General features: G+C 47.1%; 2 protein-coding genes across 2 annotated transcripts; one reads left to right on the top strand and one right to left on the bottom strand.

The window, feature by feature from the left end:
* Window positions 1-142: 142 nt before the first annotated feature.
* On the top strand, window positions 143-1,673 carry LOC123186308 (UDP-glycosyltransferase 87A2-like). The gene is made up of 2 exons (XM_044598091.1): window positions 143-647; window positions 744-1,673. The coding sequence occupies exons 1-2, from the start codon at window positions 143-145 to the stop codon at window positions 1,610-1,612; spliced, it is 1,374 nt and encodes a 457-aa protein (XP_044454026.1). The 3' UTR covers window positions 1,613-1,673.
* Window positions 1,674-1,682: 9 nt separating this feature from the next.
* Window positions 1,683-3,031, bottom strand: LOC123186309 (LEAF RUST 10 DISEASE-RESISTANCE LOCUS RECEPTOR-LIKE PROTEIN KINASE-like 2.2). Its single transcript, XM_044598092.1, has 3 exons — window positions 2,992-3,031; window positions 2,511-2,908; window positions 1,683-2,435 (listed from the first exon to the last, which is right to left on the bottom strand). The coding sequence occupies exons 1-3, from the start codon at window positions 3,029-3,031 to the stop codon at window positions 1,683-1,685; spliced, it is 1,191 nt and encodes a 396-aa protein (XP_044454027.1).
* Window positions 3,032-20,577: the final 17,546 nt, after the last annotated feature.

Genomic DNA, 20,577 nt, shown 5'->3' with positions numbered 1-20,577 from the left:
GGTGCAACAACAAACTTACTGCAGAGTACGTAGTACTTTATGGCCCAACAGCGTATACTCCAAGAAAAGCCATCCAAATTGAACGCACGGGACAGTGATCGTGCACCTACAAAACAAAGAGACGCGCCCAGATCAAATAATCATGGCGGATGCCGCTCTCGCCGATCACCCACCATGCCACGTCGTGGCACTGCCGTATCCCGGCCGCGGCCACGTCAACGCGATGCTGAGCCTGTGCCGCCTGCTCGCCGCACGCGGCGTCGCCACCACGGTCATCCTCACCGAGGAGTGGGTTGGTCTGGTTGGCGCAGCAGAGCCGCCCCTACCGGCGCGCGTCCGCTTGACCGCCATCCCCAACGTCATCCCCTCGGAGCACGGCCGCGCCGCCGACTACCCTGGCTTCTCCGACGCCGTTAACACCAGGATGGAGGCCCCCGTGGAGCGGCTCCTCGAGCTCGAGGGGATGCTGCAATCACCGGAGATGGCGGCCGTCGTGGTCGTGGCCGACTTGTTGTTGCAGTGGGTGGTGCCCATGGCGTTGAGAAGGGGCGTGAAGGCCTGCACGTTCTGCCCCTTCTCCGCCACCAACTTCGCCGCCATGTACCACTTCGAGCGCCTCATGGCGGGCAGCAGCTTGGCCGTCGAGGGTGAGAGCGCCAACTCACACAACTTTCCCCTATTATTACTAGTGATGAAGTGATGATCTATTTGGTGTGATTTCGTGTTGCTCAATTGTACTGCAGATCCGATGTGGGATCAGCCCATCCCTGGTCATGCTTGCTTAACAATGCGCGAGGTTCAGCCGATCTTGTCCGGCGAGGCCAGTCGAGGGCGATTCAAGGCGAGAATTCGCAGTGCCCGGGCAGGTCAGTGCGTGCTCTTCTCCTCGTTTTACGAGCTCGAAGCCGGCGTCATGGACTCGCTCGTCTCCGACCCTTCGTCGCCCCGCGTGTACTCGATTGGCCCCTGCATCCCTTACACCACACTTGAAGAAGAACCGCGAGACGAGCACTCCTACTGGGCTTGGCTGGACACGCAGCCTGCAGGCTCCGTGCTGTACGTGTCGCTGGGAAGCTTCCACTCGCTGCCACCCTCCCAGCTCGCCGAGCTCGCCATGGGGCTCGCCGCGAGCAACGTCAAGTTCCTGTGGGCGCTCCACGACCAAGCGCGCTCTCAGGTGCAGCCGCTGCTGGACGGCAACGGCAACGACAACGGGGTGCTCGTGCCGTGGTGCGACCAGCTCAAGGTGCTGTGCCATCCTTCCGTTGGGGGTTTCCTGACGCACTGCGGCATGAACTCCGTGCTGGAGGCGGTGTTTGCCGGCGTTCCGATGCTCACCCTTCCCATAGGCATGGACCAGCCGACCAACAGCCGCCTGGTCGTCGACGTGTGGAAGATTGGGTACAGTCTTAAAGAGAGGATGCAGCCGGACGGCATCCTCACGAGGAAGGCGATTGCCCGGGCCGTCGAGACGCTGATGAGCTCCTCTGATCTGCCACAGAGCGATGGGGTGAGGAGCAGAGCGCTTATGTGGAGGGACGCCTCTCGCAGTGCCATCCAAGAGGGTGGATCTTCGTCCACTGACCTCAACTCTTTCTTAAGCTGTATATGATTTAACTTAAGCTGTAGTACAATGGAGTATATTTTTCCATACAGTTGTTGTTCACATAAACGTAACGAAGCTACCTGCCGGTGAAAGCTGAAGAACCGTGGGATTCCGTGGTGGTGTCATCGGACAGCGTCGCGCCGGCGCTGTATGCCGCGAGGTGCGCGAACGGGTTGCCCGGCGTGGCGATCTGCTCCTCCCCCTCCAGCATCCGCACGACGTTGCCCATGGATGGCCTGTCCTCCGGCCGGTACTGCACGCACCACAGCGCCACCTTGCACATCCTCGCCGCCTTCTCCGTGGCGTCCATGTCCCCGGCGGCCATCGCGCGTGCCAGCACATCGTCCATCTCGCCGGCCTCGAACCGGTGCCACACCCACCGCGGGTACCACTCCTGGCTCTCGCGGCTGTGCAGCCCGAGCTCCAGGTTCCGCCGCCGCCCCAGCATCTCGAACAGCAGCATCCCGTAGCTGTACACGTCGCACTTGTGCGTGACCGGCAGCGGCATCCACAGCTCCGGCGCCGCGTACCCGGGCGTGCCCCGCGCGCCCGTGATGGTCAGGTGGGTGTCCTCCCTGTCGCACAGCTTGGCGAGCCCGAAGTCGGACACCTTGGGCGCCATGTCGGCGCCGAGCAGCACGTTCTCCGGCTTGATGTCGTAGTGGATGATCCGGTGCTGGCACTCCTCGTGCAGGTACCGCACCGCCTTGGCCGTCCCGACGGCGATCTCGTGGAGCTTCTCGAACCCGATGGCGCGGCCCTCCGGCGCCGGCGTGCCGAACAGGTGCCGGTCCAGCGAGCCATTCTCCATGTACTCGTACACGAGCGCCTTCACGGCGGCGTCGAAGCAGAAGCCGTAGAGGCGGACGAGGTTGATGTGGTAGGTCCTCCCGATGGTGCCCACCTCCGCCATGAACTGCTCCTCCGCGCGCCTCCCGAGCGTGCTGTTCAGCACCTTCACGGCCACGGGCGCGCCGTTGGGGAACCTGCCCCTGTACACGACGCCGAAGCCGCCGGAGCCGAGCTTGTGCGCGAAGCCCTGGGTGAAGCTCCGCAGGATGGGCCGCTCGTTCTGGACGCCCTCGATGAAAAAGCTCATGTTCCCCATCTCAACCTCGGCGGCTTCGTCCACGACCCTCGGCGTGTGCCCCTCGTCACGGTAGGCGATGGATGGGTGCCGGCGATCACCCATGCCTTCGTGCTGCATCTGCAAATACCTTTCCATGTTGTATTTGGCCCTTGCGCATTGGTATATCGCAACTATGGCGACCACTATTATTATGCCAGCCGTGATCACTGAAACTGCAAAATGTTAACCAAAACTTTCAGGGTTCGGCAATTTGGGAATCGAAAGTTCAACCACATATGCATGCCATCATACTTACTGATTGCTAAGGCTAGAGTAGCACCACTGCTGAGCGCCATGTTTGATCACTCGACCAGGGTAGAGTAATTAACTTCAACGCAAGACAGGAAAGAATGATGGTTGGAGCTGATCAAATGTCCGGGGACGAATTCCAAACTGCTTTCCTCTTACATATACCGTTCCTGTTCCATTGGGCATTTTTATTGGTCTCCCATTGTCAACCGCATGGATGATCTTGAAAGTGTGGAGCCAGTACCCAATAGTAACTCCTGCAGGGATTAAACAATCGTCTATGCCCATTTCGTTCTATATGGTTTGGTCAAAGAATTTGGATCAGTCTAGGTGGTGAGAACGACGATTACTAACCCGTTGGCTACCTCTTATGATAAGGGCGACTGCATTAGTTTTAATTTGTTAGCGAGGGTGAAAGCTAATACCTCCCCCATATCCCTCTTCTCCGGTTATCCCTTCTCCAAAACACACAGCTTTCCCGGTGTCCATGTCGACGTCAGGTTGTGTTTTTGGGCCTAGTTTCTCTTATAAGCCAGGACACTCGCCATTTTATGTTTTTCTGTATCTTATTAATAAAACTAGATGATACCTCACGCGTTGCTGTGTGAATTTTATAGAGAAGAATTGATGCAAACTAAAACCACTCAAGTAAAATATATATTCCTTCTTAACCATGTATTATGAAAATACATGTATAGGATCATCAACGGTACTAATGACATTGATCTGGATTACAATTGTACGTGATAAATATAATTATAACTTATTCTTAATTTGAGCCACAATATTACTAATTTTATGTAGATGGTGGTGTCATACATGCTGTTAAAAAATCAACATTATTAATAAGGTTGTACTTGTGTAATAAGGTTAGCCGAGATGAGCAGACTTTTGGCTCATTTTATTTGGATAAGAGAATTGATAGTACTTATACATTTTTATTGTGATTATCCTCTCGACCTTGTTTCTTGTTCATTCTAACATTGTTGTTTATGTCATCTCACAAACTAAGATGAATTTTTTTGGCTGTAAGATCTAGCTCTTTTCCACCGTGGCATGTAAATATTGCATTGGTGATTTATTCAATGGTTAATTGGAAATATTGTTACCAGTTCATACCTCTCTCTGTTGGTAGTTTCATCTTCTCCGAATTCAATGCTTCTTTTAGCCGAAGTATAAAGAGTACTTGTGAACAAAAATCAGCATTTGAATTCATGTTGAGTCGATCTAAACTAGTCGACATATATAGATAGTTACAAACTTAATACCTATTCTATTTTTTCTTTGTGTCAACAATTATGGGTTGGTGAGAGGGGGGGGGGGGGTATAGCATTGTTAGAGCCCGCTAGTCTTTGGATCATTGGGCTGCAGCAAAAGTTTGGTCAGAGGTGTTTAGATACAACCTTTAACTTCTATTTTTCTTGTAGATCGCAAACTTCTGGTTTCTTATTGCTGTAGATCAATAGGTAATTAGTTCTTTGCTTGGAGATGGCTGGAAGTATTTCATGGCTCAAGTTAGCTTTTTTCTAGTAAATTATAGTTGAAATTGGGCCAAGAATATACTTTCTGAGTGAATAGAAATTTCCTAACCTTTTTTCAGGGCAACATCTGTTCATTGTCCATTGAGAATCCAAATATAGCATTCAGTCTTCCTGTGGAAGGGTATGTATCTTGAAGATCATACTCTAGCCAGCGCCAAACAACCTCATTTTGTGTAATATAGCGACATTCTAGATCATTTATCTATTTGATTGATTATTTCACATGATATATCATATGTTCCAGCATTAGACTGCTTAAGATCTGGCACAATCAAATCCTTTTTATCATATACTTACGAAGATATTTGTACAAACCATTGTGATTGACCTTCTCTGTATTTGAGCTTGGTGACATAAACTTAAACCCGAGTAGGTGTCATGTAGGTGGGGTATGACGTATGGGAATAAAGAGGACTTGATACTTAATGCTATGGTTGGGTTTCACGACCTTAATGATCTTCAGTAGTTGCGGATGCTTGCTAGAGTTCCAATCATAAGTGCATATGATCCAAGCAGAGAAAGTATGTTAGCTCATGCCTCTCCCTCATATAAAATTAGAAGAATGATTACCGGTACTTATTATCGATTGCCTAGGGACAAATAACTTTCTTGTTGACATAAACACTTTTACTAAACACCTAACTTTTATTATCTTGCAAAGTATTTCTAGTTTTGTTCTTGCAAAGTAGTTCTAGCATCACTCCTACAAACTATTTTCATACTTGTTTCCGGTAAAGCAAACGTCAAGTGTGCGTACAGTTGTATCGGTGGTCGATAGAACTTGAGGAAATATTTGTTCTTCCTTTAGCTCCTCGTTGGGTTTGACACTCTTATTTATCGAAGAAGGCTACAAACGACCCCCTATACTTGTGGGTTATCATAATGCACATCACTATAAGCCTTGCAAGCAATGTGACTAATGAGTTAGTTGCGGGATGATGCATTACGGAACGAGTAAAAAGACTTGCCGGTAACGAGCTTGAACTAGGTATGAGGATACCGACAATCAAATCTCGGGCAAGTAACATACCGATGACAAAGGGAATAACGTATGTTGTTATTAGTTTTTTTTAAAATGTATGTTGTTATTGCGGTTTCACCGATAAAGATCTTCGTAGAATATGTAGGAATCAATATGAGCATCCAGGTTCCACTATTGGTTATTGACCGGAAATGTGTCTCGATCATGTCTACATAGTTCTCGAACCCGTAGGGTCCGCACGCTTAACATTCGATGACGATTTGTATTATGAGTTATGTGTTTTGGTGACCGAAGTTTGTTCGGAGTCCAGGATGAGATCACGGACATGACGAGGAGTCTCGAAATGGTCAAGAGGTAAAGATTCATATATTGGAAGGTACTATTCGGACATCGGAATGGTCTCGAGTGGTTCGGGTATTTTACCGGAGTACCGGGGGTTACCGAAACCCCCCGGGGGAAGTATTGGGCCTCATGGGCCATGGGAGAGGGGACAAGCCACAAGGGGCGCCCCCCCATGGGAGTCCGAATTGGACTAGGGGAGGGGGCGGCGCACCCCTTTCCCTCTCCCTCTCCTTCTTTTCCCCCCTCCGGTGAGAAAGGAAAGGGGGGGAATCCTACTAGGAGTGGAGTCCTAGTAGGACTCCCTCCATGGCGCCCCCATCCTGGTCGGCCGCCTCCTCCTCCCCTCCTTTATATACGGGGCAGGGGGCACCCCATAGCACATCAATTATTCTCTTAGCCGTGTGCGGTGCCCCCTCCACAGTTTACTCCTCTGGTCATATATAGCGTCGTAGTGCTTAGGCGAAGCCCTGCGCGGATCACATCACCATCACCGTCACCACGCCGTCGTGCTGACGGAACTCTCCCTCGACCCTCTGTTGGATCAAGAGTTCGAGGGACGTCATCGAGCTGAACGTGTGCTGAACTCGGAGGTGTCGTACGTTCGGTACTAGATCGGTTGGATCGTGAAGACGTTCGACTATATCAACCGCGTTAACCTAACGCTTTTGCTTTCGGTCTATGAGGATATGTGGACACACTCTCCCCCTCTCGTTACTATGCATTTTCTAGATAGATCTTGCATGATCGTAGGAATTTTTTTAAAATTGCATGCTACGTTTCCCAACAAGTTGTTCCCTTTTTTAAAAAAAAGAAATGGATGAGGATGAGATAGAGAGAGGGGGCGGAGGAGGAGGAACTCACTGAATATGTCAAATACCAATTCAACTATTCTAGAAAAAACAAATCCAACTCAACTTTAGGTTGGTAGAGGGATGAAATTTGGGTGGTATGAGAAGTTCAGATGAAGGGTTATATATCTGGTTCTAAAATGAAAGGACGGAGATCGATCCATCGATGAGTTGTCGGTTATCAATGGCTCCCGTTACGTGGTGGTCAAACAAGGCGTATTGTCTGCTATTTTAGATAAAAGACACTTTTATATATGCGTTGTTTATTCCAGAATTGTGAGCTTTACCGTTGCGAGCTACTAGTAGTTGGAATTTGGAACTGGCCAAGTCAACTAGCTAGTAGAGGTAGCTTGTGCATCTCATCCAGACACATTATAGACAAAAAAACAAGATAGCCTTATCTTTGACAGAACATTTCATCGTTAATTAAGGATCTAACTATGGCTGTGAAGTTATGACCTAACTAGCTGCATCTTCAGGAAATTTCGACGCCAGCACATTGTATCAGTTAGTTGGGCAGCGATTTTGCATGAACCTCTCAGCAACTGACAAATCAGTTTACAAGCGAAACTATTCATTATCGCTCCCACATTTCCATTTTACAATCATGTCATTTTTTTTAGTCACATTAATTACTTGCCACGGTTAACGAGATGATATGTGCTTTGTCACACTGCTATTAAGTTGAGAAGAAAACATATGCATACGTGACGATAGCAAAAACACAGAAATTAAGTGGCATATCTGGCCATTAGTGGATCTATTTAGATCCAGTCTTCGGTTGTGTGCAATTAATGATTCTTCCAATCTATGCTTCTCTTCATCGATGGCGGATGTTGTTCTGGTGCGCTGGTCCTATAGGGCCTTGGCACAACGACTTACCGACTGTCTACTACAATAACGTTTGCCCGGCTTCTGCGAGGAAGGGGCGATGACGGCGACACGCTTTCGGTTCGCTCAAGTGCTTGTAGTCGTCGCTAGGTGGTCCACGGACCTGGTTGTAATTTTTATACTTCCACTGGTAGAAAAAGGGCCTGTTGTCCCGGTTCGTAAGGGCCTTTAGTCCCGGTTCCTGAACCGGGACTAAAGTGTCGGTACTAATGCCCTGTCCCTTTAGTCCCGGTTCAATCCAGAACCGGGACTGATGGGCCTCCACGTGGCCTGTGCGCGAAGCCCAGGCAGGAGACCCTTTGGTCCCAGTTGGTGGCACCAACCGGGACCAATAGGCATCCACGTGTCAGCATTTCTGTGGCTGGGGTTTTTGTTTTTTTTAAGGGGGGGGGGGGGGTTGGGGGTTTTGGGGGGTTAATTTAGGTGTTTCATATATTGTGTTAGCTAGCTATAATTAATAGAGAGAAGTGTCCTCTCTTATGTCCGTGCTTGGTCGACGCTACGTACTATACATACGTATAGAGAGGACTAGACACGCTAGCTAGCTAGTAAGCAAACGAAGGAAACAGAAGATCGTCATGAACATATATGCATACAGAGAGAAGTGATATCGACCACCTCTCCTTCTCCGAGAGATTGGTCGAACAACAAGTTCTCGTATATCTATCCGACACTACCGGCTACATATATACAATAATTATCTTTTACAAATATAATCATACGGACTCATGGTCCACATAGTATTCTCCGTCTTCAGCGATCACGTGGTCAAGAAAGAATGCCACCAATTCCTCTTGAATTGCTCTCATGCGAGCTGGTGCTAGGAGTTCATCCCGCTTCCGAAACATCTAATTTGAAGAAGGGGGTCAATACATATATATATGAATGAATGAAACTCAATACAAATGATGGTAATAAAATAAAATTGTGAATGTTGTTATTTACGTACTTCATATTGTTCGTCAGAGTACCCGCTCCGCTCACAGGTCGTGTGGCAGATGGACTCGCAGACGTAGTATCCACAGAAATCATTCCCTTGTTCCTGCCACAACCACTTTACAAGAAATAGAGGTCAATCAAACTGATAAGCAAGAATGCTAAATGGTATTGATGAAACTAGCGCTTGAATCACTAGGAGATGCGCGGAACATGCTACTATAGTACTTACTTTCGGGTGTCTAAATTCCAGCTCTTTCGGCAGTCCCGGAACTTTTTTGGTGAATTTTCTCCAAACCCTGGCGGACAAAGAAAACAATTACTTGATATCAGGAAATGAACAAAGTTGCTGATATGGTGGATAATGATCAATTTAACTTACTTCTTGAGGATTTCAGTCATGTCCGCATACTCCTGGGGATCTTTTCGTTTAGAGTCCAAGACGGTTACTACTCCCTGCTCAAGCCTAATCTCTAGGAGAATATAGTGGAAACTGCACATGCATGCATAACTCATCAATTACATTACTATAACCTGGACTAATATATAAGGAAAACCGAATATGCACAAGACAGTAACACTCACTTGAAGTTGTAAGGAAAGAGTATTATATCTTTGTTTTCATTTTTTTGAATGATCGTAGCAAGTTGGCCTCGGTATCTCCGGGACGATGTTCAACCTCAGTTGCATCTATGAGATATGTGTTAACGAACCCAATATCACCGATTTGTCTTTTCTTCAATTCGGCGATCTTCATTCTGCATAATATAGTGAGGATAATTATAAATACATGCAATGAAAGAGATGAGCTATATAGAGAGACTTAATGACAGAAGTAGTAGTACTTATAGACAGTAGCAGGTGATCGTTGTTTTATCGAGGGCCAATTGATTAAAAAACTGATAGAACTCCTCAAATGGAATAGACAACAGTTCAATTCCAACGAGGTCATGCTCCGGTTTAACTCTCGCATACAAAGTACTCCTCCCCCCAGACTCTCTGCAGATTTTCAAGTACCAATCATGTAATCTTCGCATCATCATTGTTAAAGATTTTTCATCTTTGACGAGAGGCTTCCCGTACTCGTATCTTTGTATCTGCACCTCCATGGGATCATAATGTACATCGTCGGGCAGGTAATCGTCAACATTGCCATAACCAGGCACCATCCTCGGATCGACGATGTCGCTAGGCACCTTGAGGGGGGGGGGGCACGATTGCTTCGCTTGTTCGCCGAGCTGGGCAATTTGTTTCCCAGCTGCTCGTCGTTCTTTCAGCCTTTGATCACTGACTGTACTTCCCGACCGCTCCGCTTCGGCCCATGTCTTTGCAATAATGCGCTCATAGTTGCCTTTTGGCGGAGACTTGGGTGGTTTTGCCAGGGCAGCCAGAGTGCGCTTCACTTTCACCGGATCTACCTTCTCCTCCGGAGGTGGATGTCTCTTTGCTCTCAACCCTTGAAACCAGTCATCCACTTCGGTTCGCGCGATCTTTGCGTTCTCCTCCGGGGTCCTCTCGTATGGTAACTTCTGTGGACTCTTCAGAGAAGGACTGAATCTGTATGTCCTTCCGCCTCTGGTTGTACTACTAGACGCCGGTCGAGCAGACGAAGCGGTTGTCTTCTTTACTTGCTTACGAGGCGGAGGAGAAGGACTACGACGCGCCGGAGCAGCTGCTGGAGCGGCGGCGGGTCTCTTCCGCCCTTGCTGATGAGGCGGAGAAGGAGGAGGCTGGCTGCTCGGGCGCGCCGGCGCAGGCGGAGTGCCGCCACGCGCCGGAGAAGGAGCCGGCCGAGGGCCCTGATCGTCACTCGCCGGACGAGGAGGCGGTGGAGGAGGCGGAGTGCCCTGACTCGCCGGAGGAGGAGGAGGAGGCGGAGGCGTCCAGTTCGGAAGGTTGATGAGCTCCTTCCGCCATAGGCATGGAGTCTTCAGAGCAGACCCCAGCCGAGTCTCCCCTTCACCGGTAGGGTGGTCAAGCTGGAGGTCCTCAAATCCCTCCGTTATATCATCCACCATCACCCTAGCATATCCTTCTGGAATCGGCCGACAGTGAAAAGTTGTGCCGGGTTCAGTAGGATAAACAGAGCCAATAGCCGCCTTGACCTTCAAATTCATCCATTGCGTCATAAGGTGGCAATTTTGAGACTCCGTGATAGCATCCACGGGATAGCTGGCAGGAGCCATCAAGGCATGCTCCGGCTGAAGCAGCTCGGTGGAAGCCATGCTGCTTCTGCGCTGAGATGGCGGGGTAGCTTCGGGGGAAGCTTCGGCAGTACATTTGCTGCGATTTGCTTCTCATTCCTCTATCGCGTCTACCCTTGCTTGCAGCGCCTGCATTTGGGTCTGCTGCACTTTTTTCCTCCTCTCATGGGATTTGTAACCGCCTGCGTCCGGAAACCCAACCTTCCACGGAATGGAGCCTGGCGTGCCTCGTGTCCGTCCAGGGTGCTCAGGATTCCCGAGGGCCATTGTGAGCTCGTCGTTCTCTCTGTCTGGAAAGAACTTCCCTTGCTGCGCTGCTTCGATATACTGCTTAAGCTTCCTGACTGGTATGTCCATTTGATCGTTCATCCAAATGCACTTCCCTGTTACAGGGTCCAAGGTTCCGCCAGCCCCGAAGAACCAAGTCCGGCAACGGTCTGGCCAGCTAATTGTCTCTGGTTCGATCCCTTTATCAACCAGATCATTCTTAGTTTTGGCCCACTTAGGTCGGGCTACGAGGTAGCCACTTGACCCCGTGCGATGGTGAAGCATCTTCTTCGCAGCATTTTGCTTGTTTGTCGCCGACATCTTCTTACTCTTTTCCGATGTCTTGTGGGCCACAAATGCGGGCCAGTGATCTCTGATCTTCTCATATCTGCCCTTGAATTCTGGTGTCTCATTATTTTCGACAAACTTATTCAGCTCTTTCTTCCACCTCCTGAATAGTTCTGCCATCCTCTTAAGAGCAAAAGACTTGATTAATTGCTCTTTAACTGGGTTCTCTGGATTATCCTCTGGCGGTAGGGTGAAATTTGACTTCAGCTCAGTCCAAAGATCATTTTTCTGCATATCATTGACATAAGACACCTCAGGGTCTTCTGTAGCCGGCTTAAACCATTGCTGGATGCTTATCGGGATCTTGTCCCTAACCAGAACCCCGCACTGAGCAACAAATGCGCTCTTTGTCCGGAGGGGTTCAATCGGTTGGCCGTCGGGCGCGATTGCTATGATCTCAAACTTTTCATCCGAGCTCAACTTTTTCTTCGGGCCTCGTCTCTTTATCGAAGTTGTGCTCGATCTGGAGGGCTAGAAAAAAAAACAAAGACTTAATTAATATGTGTACATACCAAAACAATGAATGCATCAATCAGCTAGTCAGCACAGGCTTAACTAATATATATACCTGGCCGGACACGGTTCGGTCACCGGAGCCGTCATCATGGTCTCCTTCTTGCACCGGCATTGGGTCACCGGAGCTGTCCTCATGTTCTTCTTCTTGCACCGGCATTAGGTCACCGTAGCCAGCTTCTTCACCCTCTCCTTCCAAACCATCGGTGTCGTTGAGAAACAACGAGACGGCATCACTTCCTTCTGCGATTATGTCCCTCAACAACGCTTTATTTGCTTCGTCTCGGGCGGTGTCCATAGTTTCTACAAATATTTACAACATGGCAATTATTATTCAAACATGACAGATGGATATATTAGTGCCAAACGTAGAACTAGCTACCTAATCATAGTAAGGAATCATATATATTAATTAGTGGCCTCGACCCCCCCCCTCCCACGTGTTGAAGCTATCAGGAGGGGGTATATATCGACAACGACGACACTACATCTATATGTCCCTCGACGACCCTCGTTCCCGATAAAAAAAGAGGAAGAAGAAGAAAAAAAAGAGGAGAAGAAAGAATAGAGGAGAAGAAACTCCTCTATTCTTTCTTCTCCTCTTTTTTTCTTCTTCCTCTTCTTTTTTTATCCTCTTCTTCCTCTCATGTTCGAGAGGATCGCCGAGGGGTCGGAAGGTTGCCTAGTGTCAAAGGATTCAAGAAAACCATGTCTTCATCATTAGCCGAAAGTAACATGTGCATGATGGTACGAAGCTCTCCAAAGTTATTTTGGAACGGAGTCCCAGATAAGATAATTTGCTTTTTGGTACAAAGTTCAGCAACACCTTCCAAATATCGTTATTTGGAAGGCCTTTGCTGAAATTCATACAAAAAGGCAAATTATCCTATCCGGGACACCATCCCAAAATAACTTTGGAGGACTTCGTCATGCCCTGGTTACTTCCGGCTAATGATGAAGCCATGGATTTCTTCAATACATTGACACTAGGAAACCTCTCTCGACCCCTCGGCGATCCTCGACCCCTCGAACCCTCGACGACCCTGGAACCCTCGACCCTCGATCCCTCGACCCTATAGATCCCTCGAAGAAAGGAATAGCTAGAGGAGAAGATCGAAGAAAAAAAGAAGAAAAAAAGAGGAGAAGAAGAAAGGAATAGTGGAGAAGAAGAGAAAATAGAATATTCTATTTTCTCTTCTTCTCCACTATTCCTTTCTTCTTCTCCTCTTCTTTTCCTTCTTTTTTCTTCTTCTTATTTATTTCTCATCTTCTTTTCCTCTCCTCTTCTTCTTTCTTTCCTCTTCTTATTTTCTTCTTTCCTATCCTCAACGACCCTGGAACCCTCGACCCCTAGACGACCCTGGAACCCTCGACCCTCGATCCCTCGACCCTATAGAACCCTCGAAGAAAGGAATAGCTAGAGGAGAAGATCGAAGAAAAAAAGAAAAAAAAGAGGAGAAGAAGAAAGGAATAGTGGAGAAGAAGAGAAAATAGAATATTCTATTTTCTCTTCTTCTCCACTATTCCTTTCTTCTTCTCCTCTTCTTTTCCTTTTTTTTCTTCTTCTTATTTATTTCTCCTCTTCTTTTCCTCTCCTCTTCTTCTTTCTTTCCTCTTCTTATTTTCTTCGTTCCTATCCTCGACGACCCTGGAACCCTCGACCCCTAAACGACCCTGGAACCCTCAACCCTCGATCCCTCGACCCTATAGAACCCTCAAACCCTCGACCCTGAAACCCTCGACCCTTGACCCCTTAACGACCCTCGACCCTCTACCCTAGTTCCCGACCCTCGACCCTCTACCCTAGTTCCCAACCCTCGACCCCTCGGTGATCCTCGACACCCTCGTTCCCGATAAAAATTAAGAAGGAGAAGAAGAAGAAAAAAGAGGAGAAGAAGAAAGGAATAGCTAGAGGAGAAGATCGAAGAAAAAAAGAAGAAAAAAAAGAGGAGAAGAAGAAAGGAATAGCGGAGAAGAAGAGAAAATAGAATATTCTATTTTCTCTTCTATTTTCTCTTCTTCTCCTCTATTCCTTTCTTCTTTTCCTCTTCTTTTTCTTTTTTCTTCTTCTTATTTATTTCTCCTCTTCTTCCTCTCCTCTTCTTCTCCTTTCTTCCTCTTCTTATTTTCCTTTTTCCTCTCATTCTTTTTCACATAAATTTTTGACATTTTTGACATATTTAGCACATTCTAAATTTTCCTAACTCTTTTACAACCACAAAAATTACTCCAACTTCATGACAGTACCCACACTCCATTTCACCAAAAACCTTCTGATCCATAGTTTAATTTTTTTAAATTTCATTCAAATGAAATTTGAACCAGATTCAAATTCCTTGCTGAAAACCTATTCTAAACCAATCAAAAAATTCTGAAATTTTGCCATCACCTTTGTCTTGCATCAGTACCTCACCACAAAAAATATCATAAATCCTAAAGATGCCCAAAGCCATCTAGCATTTGATCAAACACCCTATATATGCACTGTTCATATCTGTAAAAAAAATCAGAAATTTCAGAAAAGTTTGCTGCTGCTCCACTCCTTCTCCTCTCATCTCCTTCTCCTCTCCTTCTGCTCTTCAATGCGTTGGGGCCGGCGGCGACCATGGAGCAGGGGCAGAGAGCAAGGGCCGCACTCGATCGGGACCATGGGAAAGGGGGGGGGCTCACTTCGAGGGGGCGGCGATGGCAGGAGTCCGGCGATGAGGACGGCGGGCTCGGGGCGGCACGCGGTGACGGGGACGGCGCGCGGCCGGCGACAGGGACGAGGAGGGGTGGGCTCGGGGAGGCACGCAGCGACGGGGACGACGAGGACGGCGGGCTCGGGGATGCCGGCGATGAGGACGACGCGGGCTTGTGGAGGCGACGACGTTGGCGGCGGCGGCGTAGACGGCGAGGTGGAGCAGCCTGACGGCGTCGTCGGAGGGGGAGGGGGGAACTGGCGATGCAAACTGAAAATTTTCACAAGTATTTGTTATATAGTCCAAGCTTTAGTCCCGGTTGGTGGCGTAAACCGGGACTAATTCTCCCTTTAGTCCTGGTTGGTGCCAGCAACCGGGACCAAAGGCCTCTTTTCAGCAGCCCAAAGGGCGGGAAGCAGCGGCCTTTGGTCCCGGTTGGTGGCACCAACCGGGACTAAAGGGGGGCATTGGTCACGATTGGTGCCACAAACCGTGACCAATGCCCCCTTTAGTCCCGGTTGGTGCCACCAACCGGGACCAATGGCCTTGTGCTGCCCCGCGCCCAAAAGTTTAGTCCCACCTCGCTAGTTGAGAGGGCTCGGGAGTGGTTTATAAGCGCTGCTGCACCCACCCTCCCGAGCTCCTCTCAACTGCAGGCTTTCGGGCCTAATCTGTCACTGCAATGCCTGTGGGCCTACTGGGCCTGCTGCGGGCCTGAATCCTGGCCCATGGTAGGGTTTCTAGTCGCATTCAGGCCGTGGTGGCCCAGTAGGTGGCATTTTTTTTGTTTTTTTATTGCTTTATTTATTTTCTTTTGTTTTTTGCTTTATTTTTTAATTCTTTATGCTTTTAGTTTTAGAAAAATTATAAACTTTTTGTTAATGCCATTAGTTTTCAAATTTGAAAATAATTTTTTAGTTTTTTTTTGTTTTCTTTGTTGCTTTATTTATTTTATTTTGTGATTAAATTTACAATAAAAATAGTTTTTTCCTGTTTTTTTGATTTGTTTTTTGCATTATTTATTTTCTTTTGTTTTTTGCTTTAATTTTTAATTCTATTTGCTTTTAGGTTAGCAAAATTATAAACTTTCTGTTAGTGCCATTAGTTTTAGAAAAATTATAAACTTTCTGTTAGTGCCATTAGTTTTCAAATTTGAAAACACTTTTTTAGTTTTTTTGTTTTTTTGTTGCTTTATTTATTTTATTTTGTGATTAACTTTACTATAAAAATAGTTTTTTCCTTTTTTTGATTTGTTTTTTTGCATTATTTATTTTCTTTTGTTTTTTGCTTCAATTTTTAATTCTGTTTGCTTTTAGGTTAGCAAAATTATAAACTTTCTGTTAGTGCCATTAGTTTTAGAAAGTTGAAAGTTGAAAGTTGGCATGGGCCAGGGACTAATGGTCATGGTATTACGAGGGCCGAACCATAAGACATGAAAGCATTTCAAATGAACTCTGAAAAAGTTGAAAGTTGGGATGGTATCATAATTTCACCCACATAGCATGTGCATGTACAAAACGGACAATGGTAGCATGTTCGTGTGTTACAAAGTTGCGGGAGAAAGTCTTCACTTTTTCTTCGCTTGTGTCATTTGCTTATTGCGCCGTAACCATGGATAATCTTCATTGTTTATCAGGATGCTTGGGTCAGCCTTGACATTGAAGGGAGGAATTTCATGAAACTTTTCATAATCTTCAGACATGTCTGTCTTGCCGTCCACTCCCAGGATGTCCCTTTTTCCTGAAAGAACTATGTGGCGCTTTGGCTCATCGTATGATGTATTCGCTTCCTTATCTTTTCTTTTTCTCGGTTTGCTAGACATGTCCTTCACATAGATAACCTGTGCCACATCATTGGCTAGGACGAACGGTTCGTCAGTGTACCCAAGATTTTTCAGATCCACTGTTGTCATTCCGTACTGTGGGTCTACCTGTACCCCGCCGCCTAACGGATTGACCCATTTGCACTTAAACAAAGGGACCTTAAAATCAGGTCCGTAGTCAAGTTCCCATATGTCCACTATGTAACCATAATATGTATCCTTTCTGCTCTCGGTTGCTGCATCAAAGCGGACACCGCTGTTTTGGTTGGTGCTCTTTTGATCTTGGGCGATCGTGTAAAATGTATTCCCATTTATCTCGTATCCTTTGTAAGTCAATACAGTCAAAGATGGTCCCCTGGACAACAAGTACAACTCATCACAAACAGTGTTGTCACCTCTGAGACGTGTTTCCAACCAACTGCTGAAAGTCCTGATGTGTTCACATGTAATCCAGTCGTCGCACTGCTCCGGGTGTTTGGAGCGCAGACTGTTCTTGTGTTCATCGACATACGGGGTCACCAAGGTAGAGTTCTGTAGAACTGTGTAGTTTGCTTGAGACCAAGAATATCCGTCCCTGCATATTATTGAGTCTCTTCCAAGAGTGTCTTTTCCAGTCAGTCTCTCCTCATACCGCGATTTAGGGAGACCTATCTTGTTAAGGCCAGGAATGAAGTCAACACAAAACCCGATAACATCCTCTGTTTGATGGCCCATGGAGATGCTTCCTTCTGGCCTAGCGCGATTACGGACATATTTCTTTAGGACTCCCATGAACCTCTCAAAGGGGAACATATTGTGTAGAAATACGGGCCCCAGGATGACAATCTCGTCGACTAGATGAAGTAGGACATGCGTCATGATATTGAAGAAGGATGGTGGGAACACCAGCTCGAAACTGACAAGACATTGCGCCACATCACTCCTTAGCCTTGGTACAATTTCTGGATCGATCACCTTCTGAGAGATTGCATTGAGGAATGCACATAGCTTCACAATGGCTAATCGGACGTTTTCCGATAGAAGCCCCCTCAATGCAACCGGAAGCAGTTGCATCATAATCACGTGGCAGTCATGAGACTTTAGGTTCTGAAACTTTTTCTCTGGCATATTTATTATTCCCTTTATATTCGACGAGAAGCCAGTCGTGACCTTTATACTGAGCAGGCATTCAAAGAAGATTTCTTTCTCTTCTTTCGTAAGAGCGTAGCTGGCAGGACCTTTATACTGCTTCGGAGGCATGCCGTCTTTTTTCGTGCAAACGTTGCAGGTCCTCCCGTGCCTCAGGTGTATCTTTTGTCTTTCCATACACGCCCAAGAAGCCTAGCAGGTTCACGCAAAGGTTCTTCATCATGTGCATCACGTCGATTGAGGAGCGGACCTCTAGGTCTTTCCAGTAGGGTAGGTCCCAAAATATAGATTTCTTCTTCCACATGGGTGCGTGTCCCTCAGCGTCATTCAGAACAGCTAGTCCACCGGGACCCTTTCCAAAGATTACTAGTGTAAATCATTGATCATAGCAAGCGCGTGATCACCGGTGCGCATGGCGGGCTTCTTCCGGTGATCTGCCTCGCCTTTGAAATGCTTGCCTTTCTTTCGACATTGATGGTTGGTCGGAAGAAATCGACGATGGCCCAGGTACACATTCTTCCTGTATTTGTCCAGGTATATACTTCAGTGTCATCTAAACAGTGCGTGCATGCGTGATATCCTTTGTTTGTCTGTCCTGAAAGGTTACTGAGAGCGGGCCAATCGTTGATGGTCACGAACAGTAACGCCTTAAGGTTAAATTCCTCCTGTCTACGCTCATCCCACGTACGTACACCATTTTCATTCCACAGCTGTAAAAGTTCTTCAACTAATGGCCTTAGGTACACATCAATTTCGTTGATGGGTTGCTTAGGGCCTTGGATGAGAACTGGCATCATAATGAACTTTCGCTTCATGCATATCCAAGGAGGAAGGTTATACATACATAGAGTCACGGGCCAGGTGCTGTGATTGCTGCTCTGCTTCCCGAAAGGATTAATGCCATCCGCGCTTAAAGCAAACCATACATTCCTTGGGTCCTTTGCAAACTCATCCCATTACTTTCTCTCGATTTTTCTCCACTGCGACCCGTCAGCAGGTGCTCTCAACTTCCCATCTTTCTTTTGGTTCTCACTGTGCCATCGCATCAACTTGGCATGCTCTTCGTTTTTGAACAGACGTTTCAACCGTGGTGTTATAGGAGCATACCACATCACCTTCGCAGGAACCCTCTTCCTGGGGGGCTCGCCATCAACATCACCAGGGTCATCTCGTCTGATCTTATACCGCAATGCACCGCATACCGGGCATGCGTTTAGAACCTTGTATGCACCGCGGTAGAGGATGCAGTCATTAGGGAATGCATGTATCTTCTCCACCTCCAATCCTAGAGGGCATACGACCTTCTTTGCTGCGTATGTACTGTCGGGCAATTCATTATCCTTTGGAAGCTTCTTCTTCAATATTTTCAGTAGCTTCTCAAATCCTTTGTCAGCCACATCATTCTCTGCCTTCCACTGCAGCAATTCCAGTACGGTACCGAGCTTTGTGTTGCCATCTTCGCTATTGGGGTATAACCCTTTTTTGTGATCCTCTAACATGCGATCGAACTTCAGCTTCTCCTTTTGACTAATGCATTGCGTCCTTGCATCGACAATGACCCGGCGGTGATCATCATCATCGGGCACATCGTCTGATTCCTCTTGATCTTCAGCAGCTTCACCCGTTGCAGCATCATTGGGCACATCATCTGGTTCCTCTTGATCTTCACCAGCTCCCCCCGTTGTAGCATCACCGTATTCAGGGGGCACATAGTTGTCATCGTAGTCTTCTTCTTCGCCGTCTTCCATCATAACCCCTATTTCTCCGTGCCTCGTCCAAACATTATAGGTGGCATGAAACCCTTGTAAAGCAGGTGGGAGTGAAGGATTTTCCGGTTAGAGTAAGACCTCGTATTCCCACATTCAGTGCATGGACAACACATAAAACCATTCTGCTTGTTTGCCTCAGCCGCATCGAGAAACTCATGCACGCCCTTAATGTACTCATGGGTGTGTCTGTCACCGTACATCCATTGCCGGTTCATCTGCGTGCATTATATATAATTAAGTGTCCAAAATAATAGAAGTTCATCATCACATTAAAATCAAAGTGCACACATAGTTCTCATCTAACAACATATAGCTCTCCAGAGCATCTAATTAATTAAACCATACATTGAAACTATGTAAAACATTTCAATGCAAAAACAAATGCAATCATAAACGCAACCAAGATAACAATTGATCCAACGACATAATGATACCAAGCCTCGGTATGAATGGCATATTTTCTAATCTTTCTAATCTTCAAGCGCATTACATCCATCTTGATCTTGTGATCATCGACGACATCCGCAACATGCAATTCCAATATCATCTTCTCCTCCTCAATTTTTTTTATTTTTTCCTTCGACAAATTGTTTTCTTCTTCAACTAAATTTAACCTCCCGACAATAGGGTCGGTTGGCATTTCCGATTCACATACATCCTAGATAAATAAAATCTATGTCACGTTGGTCGGCATAATTTTCATAAACAATAAATGAACCAATAGTTATAAAGATAATATACATACCACATCCGAATCATAGACAGGACAAGGGCCAATGGGGGCGGATACCAAAACCATCGCACTATATAAGATGCAATAATAAATGTAAGAAAATGATACAAGTATCTATCTAAACATACAAGTAAGAATATTTTTCCTTTCAGAAAGAAGATAAGAACAAGAGGCTCACCACGGTGGTGTCGGTGATGAGATCGGAGCGGGTGATCGACGGCGGTGAAGACGGGGACGGGGCGTGACGGACCGCTAAATCTAGACAAATCTCGAGGAAAATGGAGCTTGGAGGTCGAGCTTCGAGAGGAGAAAGCTTAAGTAGTGTGGCTCGGGCATTCCATCGAACACCTCATGTGCATAGGAGGTGAGCTAGAGCACCACAAAGCCCTCTCCCCCTCGGCCAGAGAAAAACAGAGCACTGGGGTGCTCTGCTCGCGAGTGAGGGGTATATATAGGCACCTCATTGGTCCCGGTTGGTGACATGAGCCGGGACTAAAGGGGAGCCTTTGGTCCCGGTTCAAGCCACCAACCGGGACCAATGGTGGTGGGCCAGGAGCGAGGCCCATTGGTCCCGGTTCATCCCACCAA

The sequence above is a fragment of the Triticum aestivum genome, chromosome 2A, assembly GCF_018294505.1.
Source record: "Triticum aestivum cultivar Chinese Spring chromosome 2A, IWGSC CS RefSeq v2.1, whole genome shotgun sequence".
NCBI classification, from domain to species: Eukaryota; Viridiplantae; Streptophyta; class Magnoliopsida; order Poales; family Poaceae; genus Triticum; species Triticum aestivum.
The sequence above is the reverse complement of the archived record's forward strand: the minus strand, read 5'-3'. Positions and strand labels throughout refer to the sequence as shown.

Coding starts and splice junctions, on each gene's coding strand:
- LOC123186308 (XM_044598091.1), top strand. CDS start 143: ATGGCGGATGCCGCTCTCGCCGATCACCCACCATGCCACGTCGTGGCA. Junction 648..743: donor CAGCAGCTTGGCCGTCGAGG/GTGAGAGCGCCA, acceptor ATTGTACTGCAG/ATCCGATGTGGGATCAGCCC.
- LOC123186309 (XM_044598092.1), bottom strand. CDS start 3,031: ATGGCGCTCAGCAGTGGTGCTACTCTAGCCTTAGCAATCA. Junction 2,909..2,991: donor TACTCTAGCCTTAGCAATCA/GTAAGTATGATG, acceptor AACATTTTGCAG/TTTCAGTGATCACGGCTGGC. Junction 2,436..2,510: donor AGGAGCAGTTCATGGCGGAG/GTGGGCACCATC, acceptor GCCGCCGTGAAG/GCGCTCGTGTACGAGTACAT.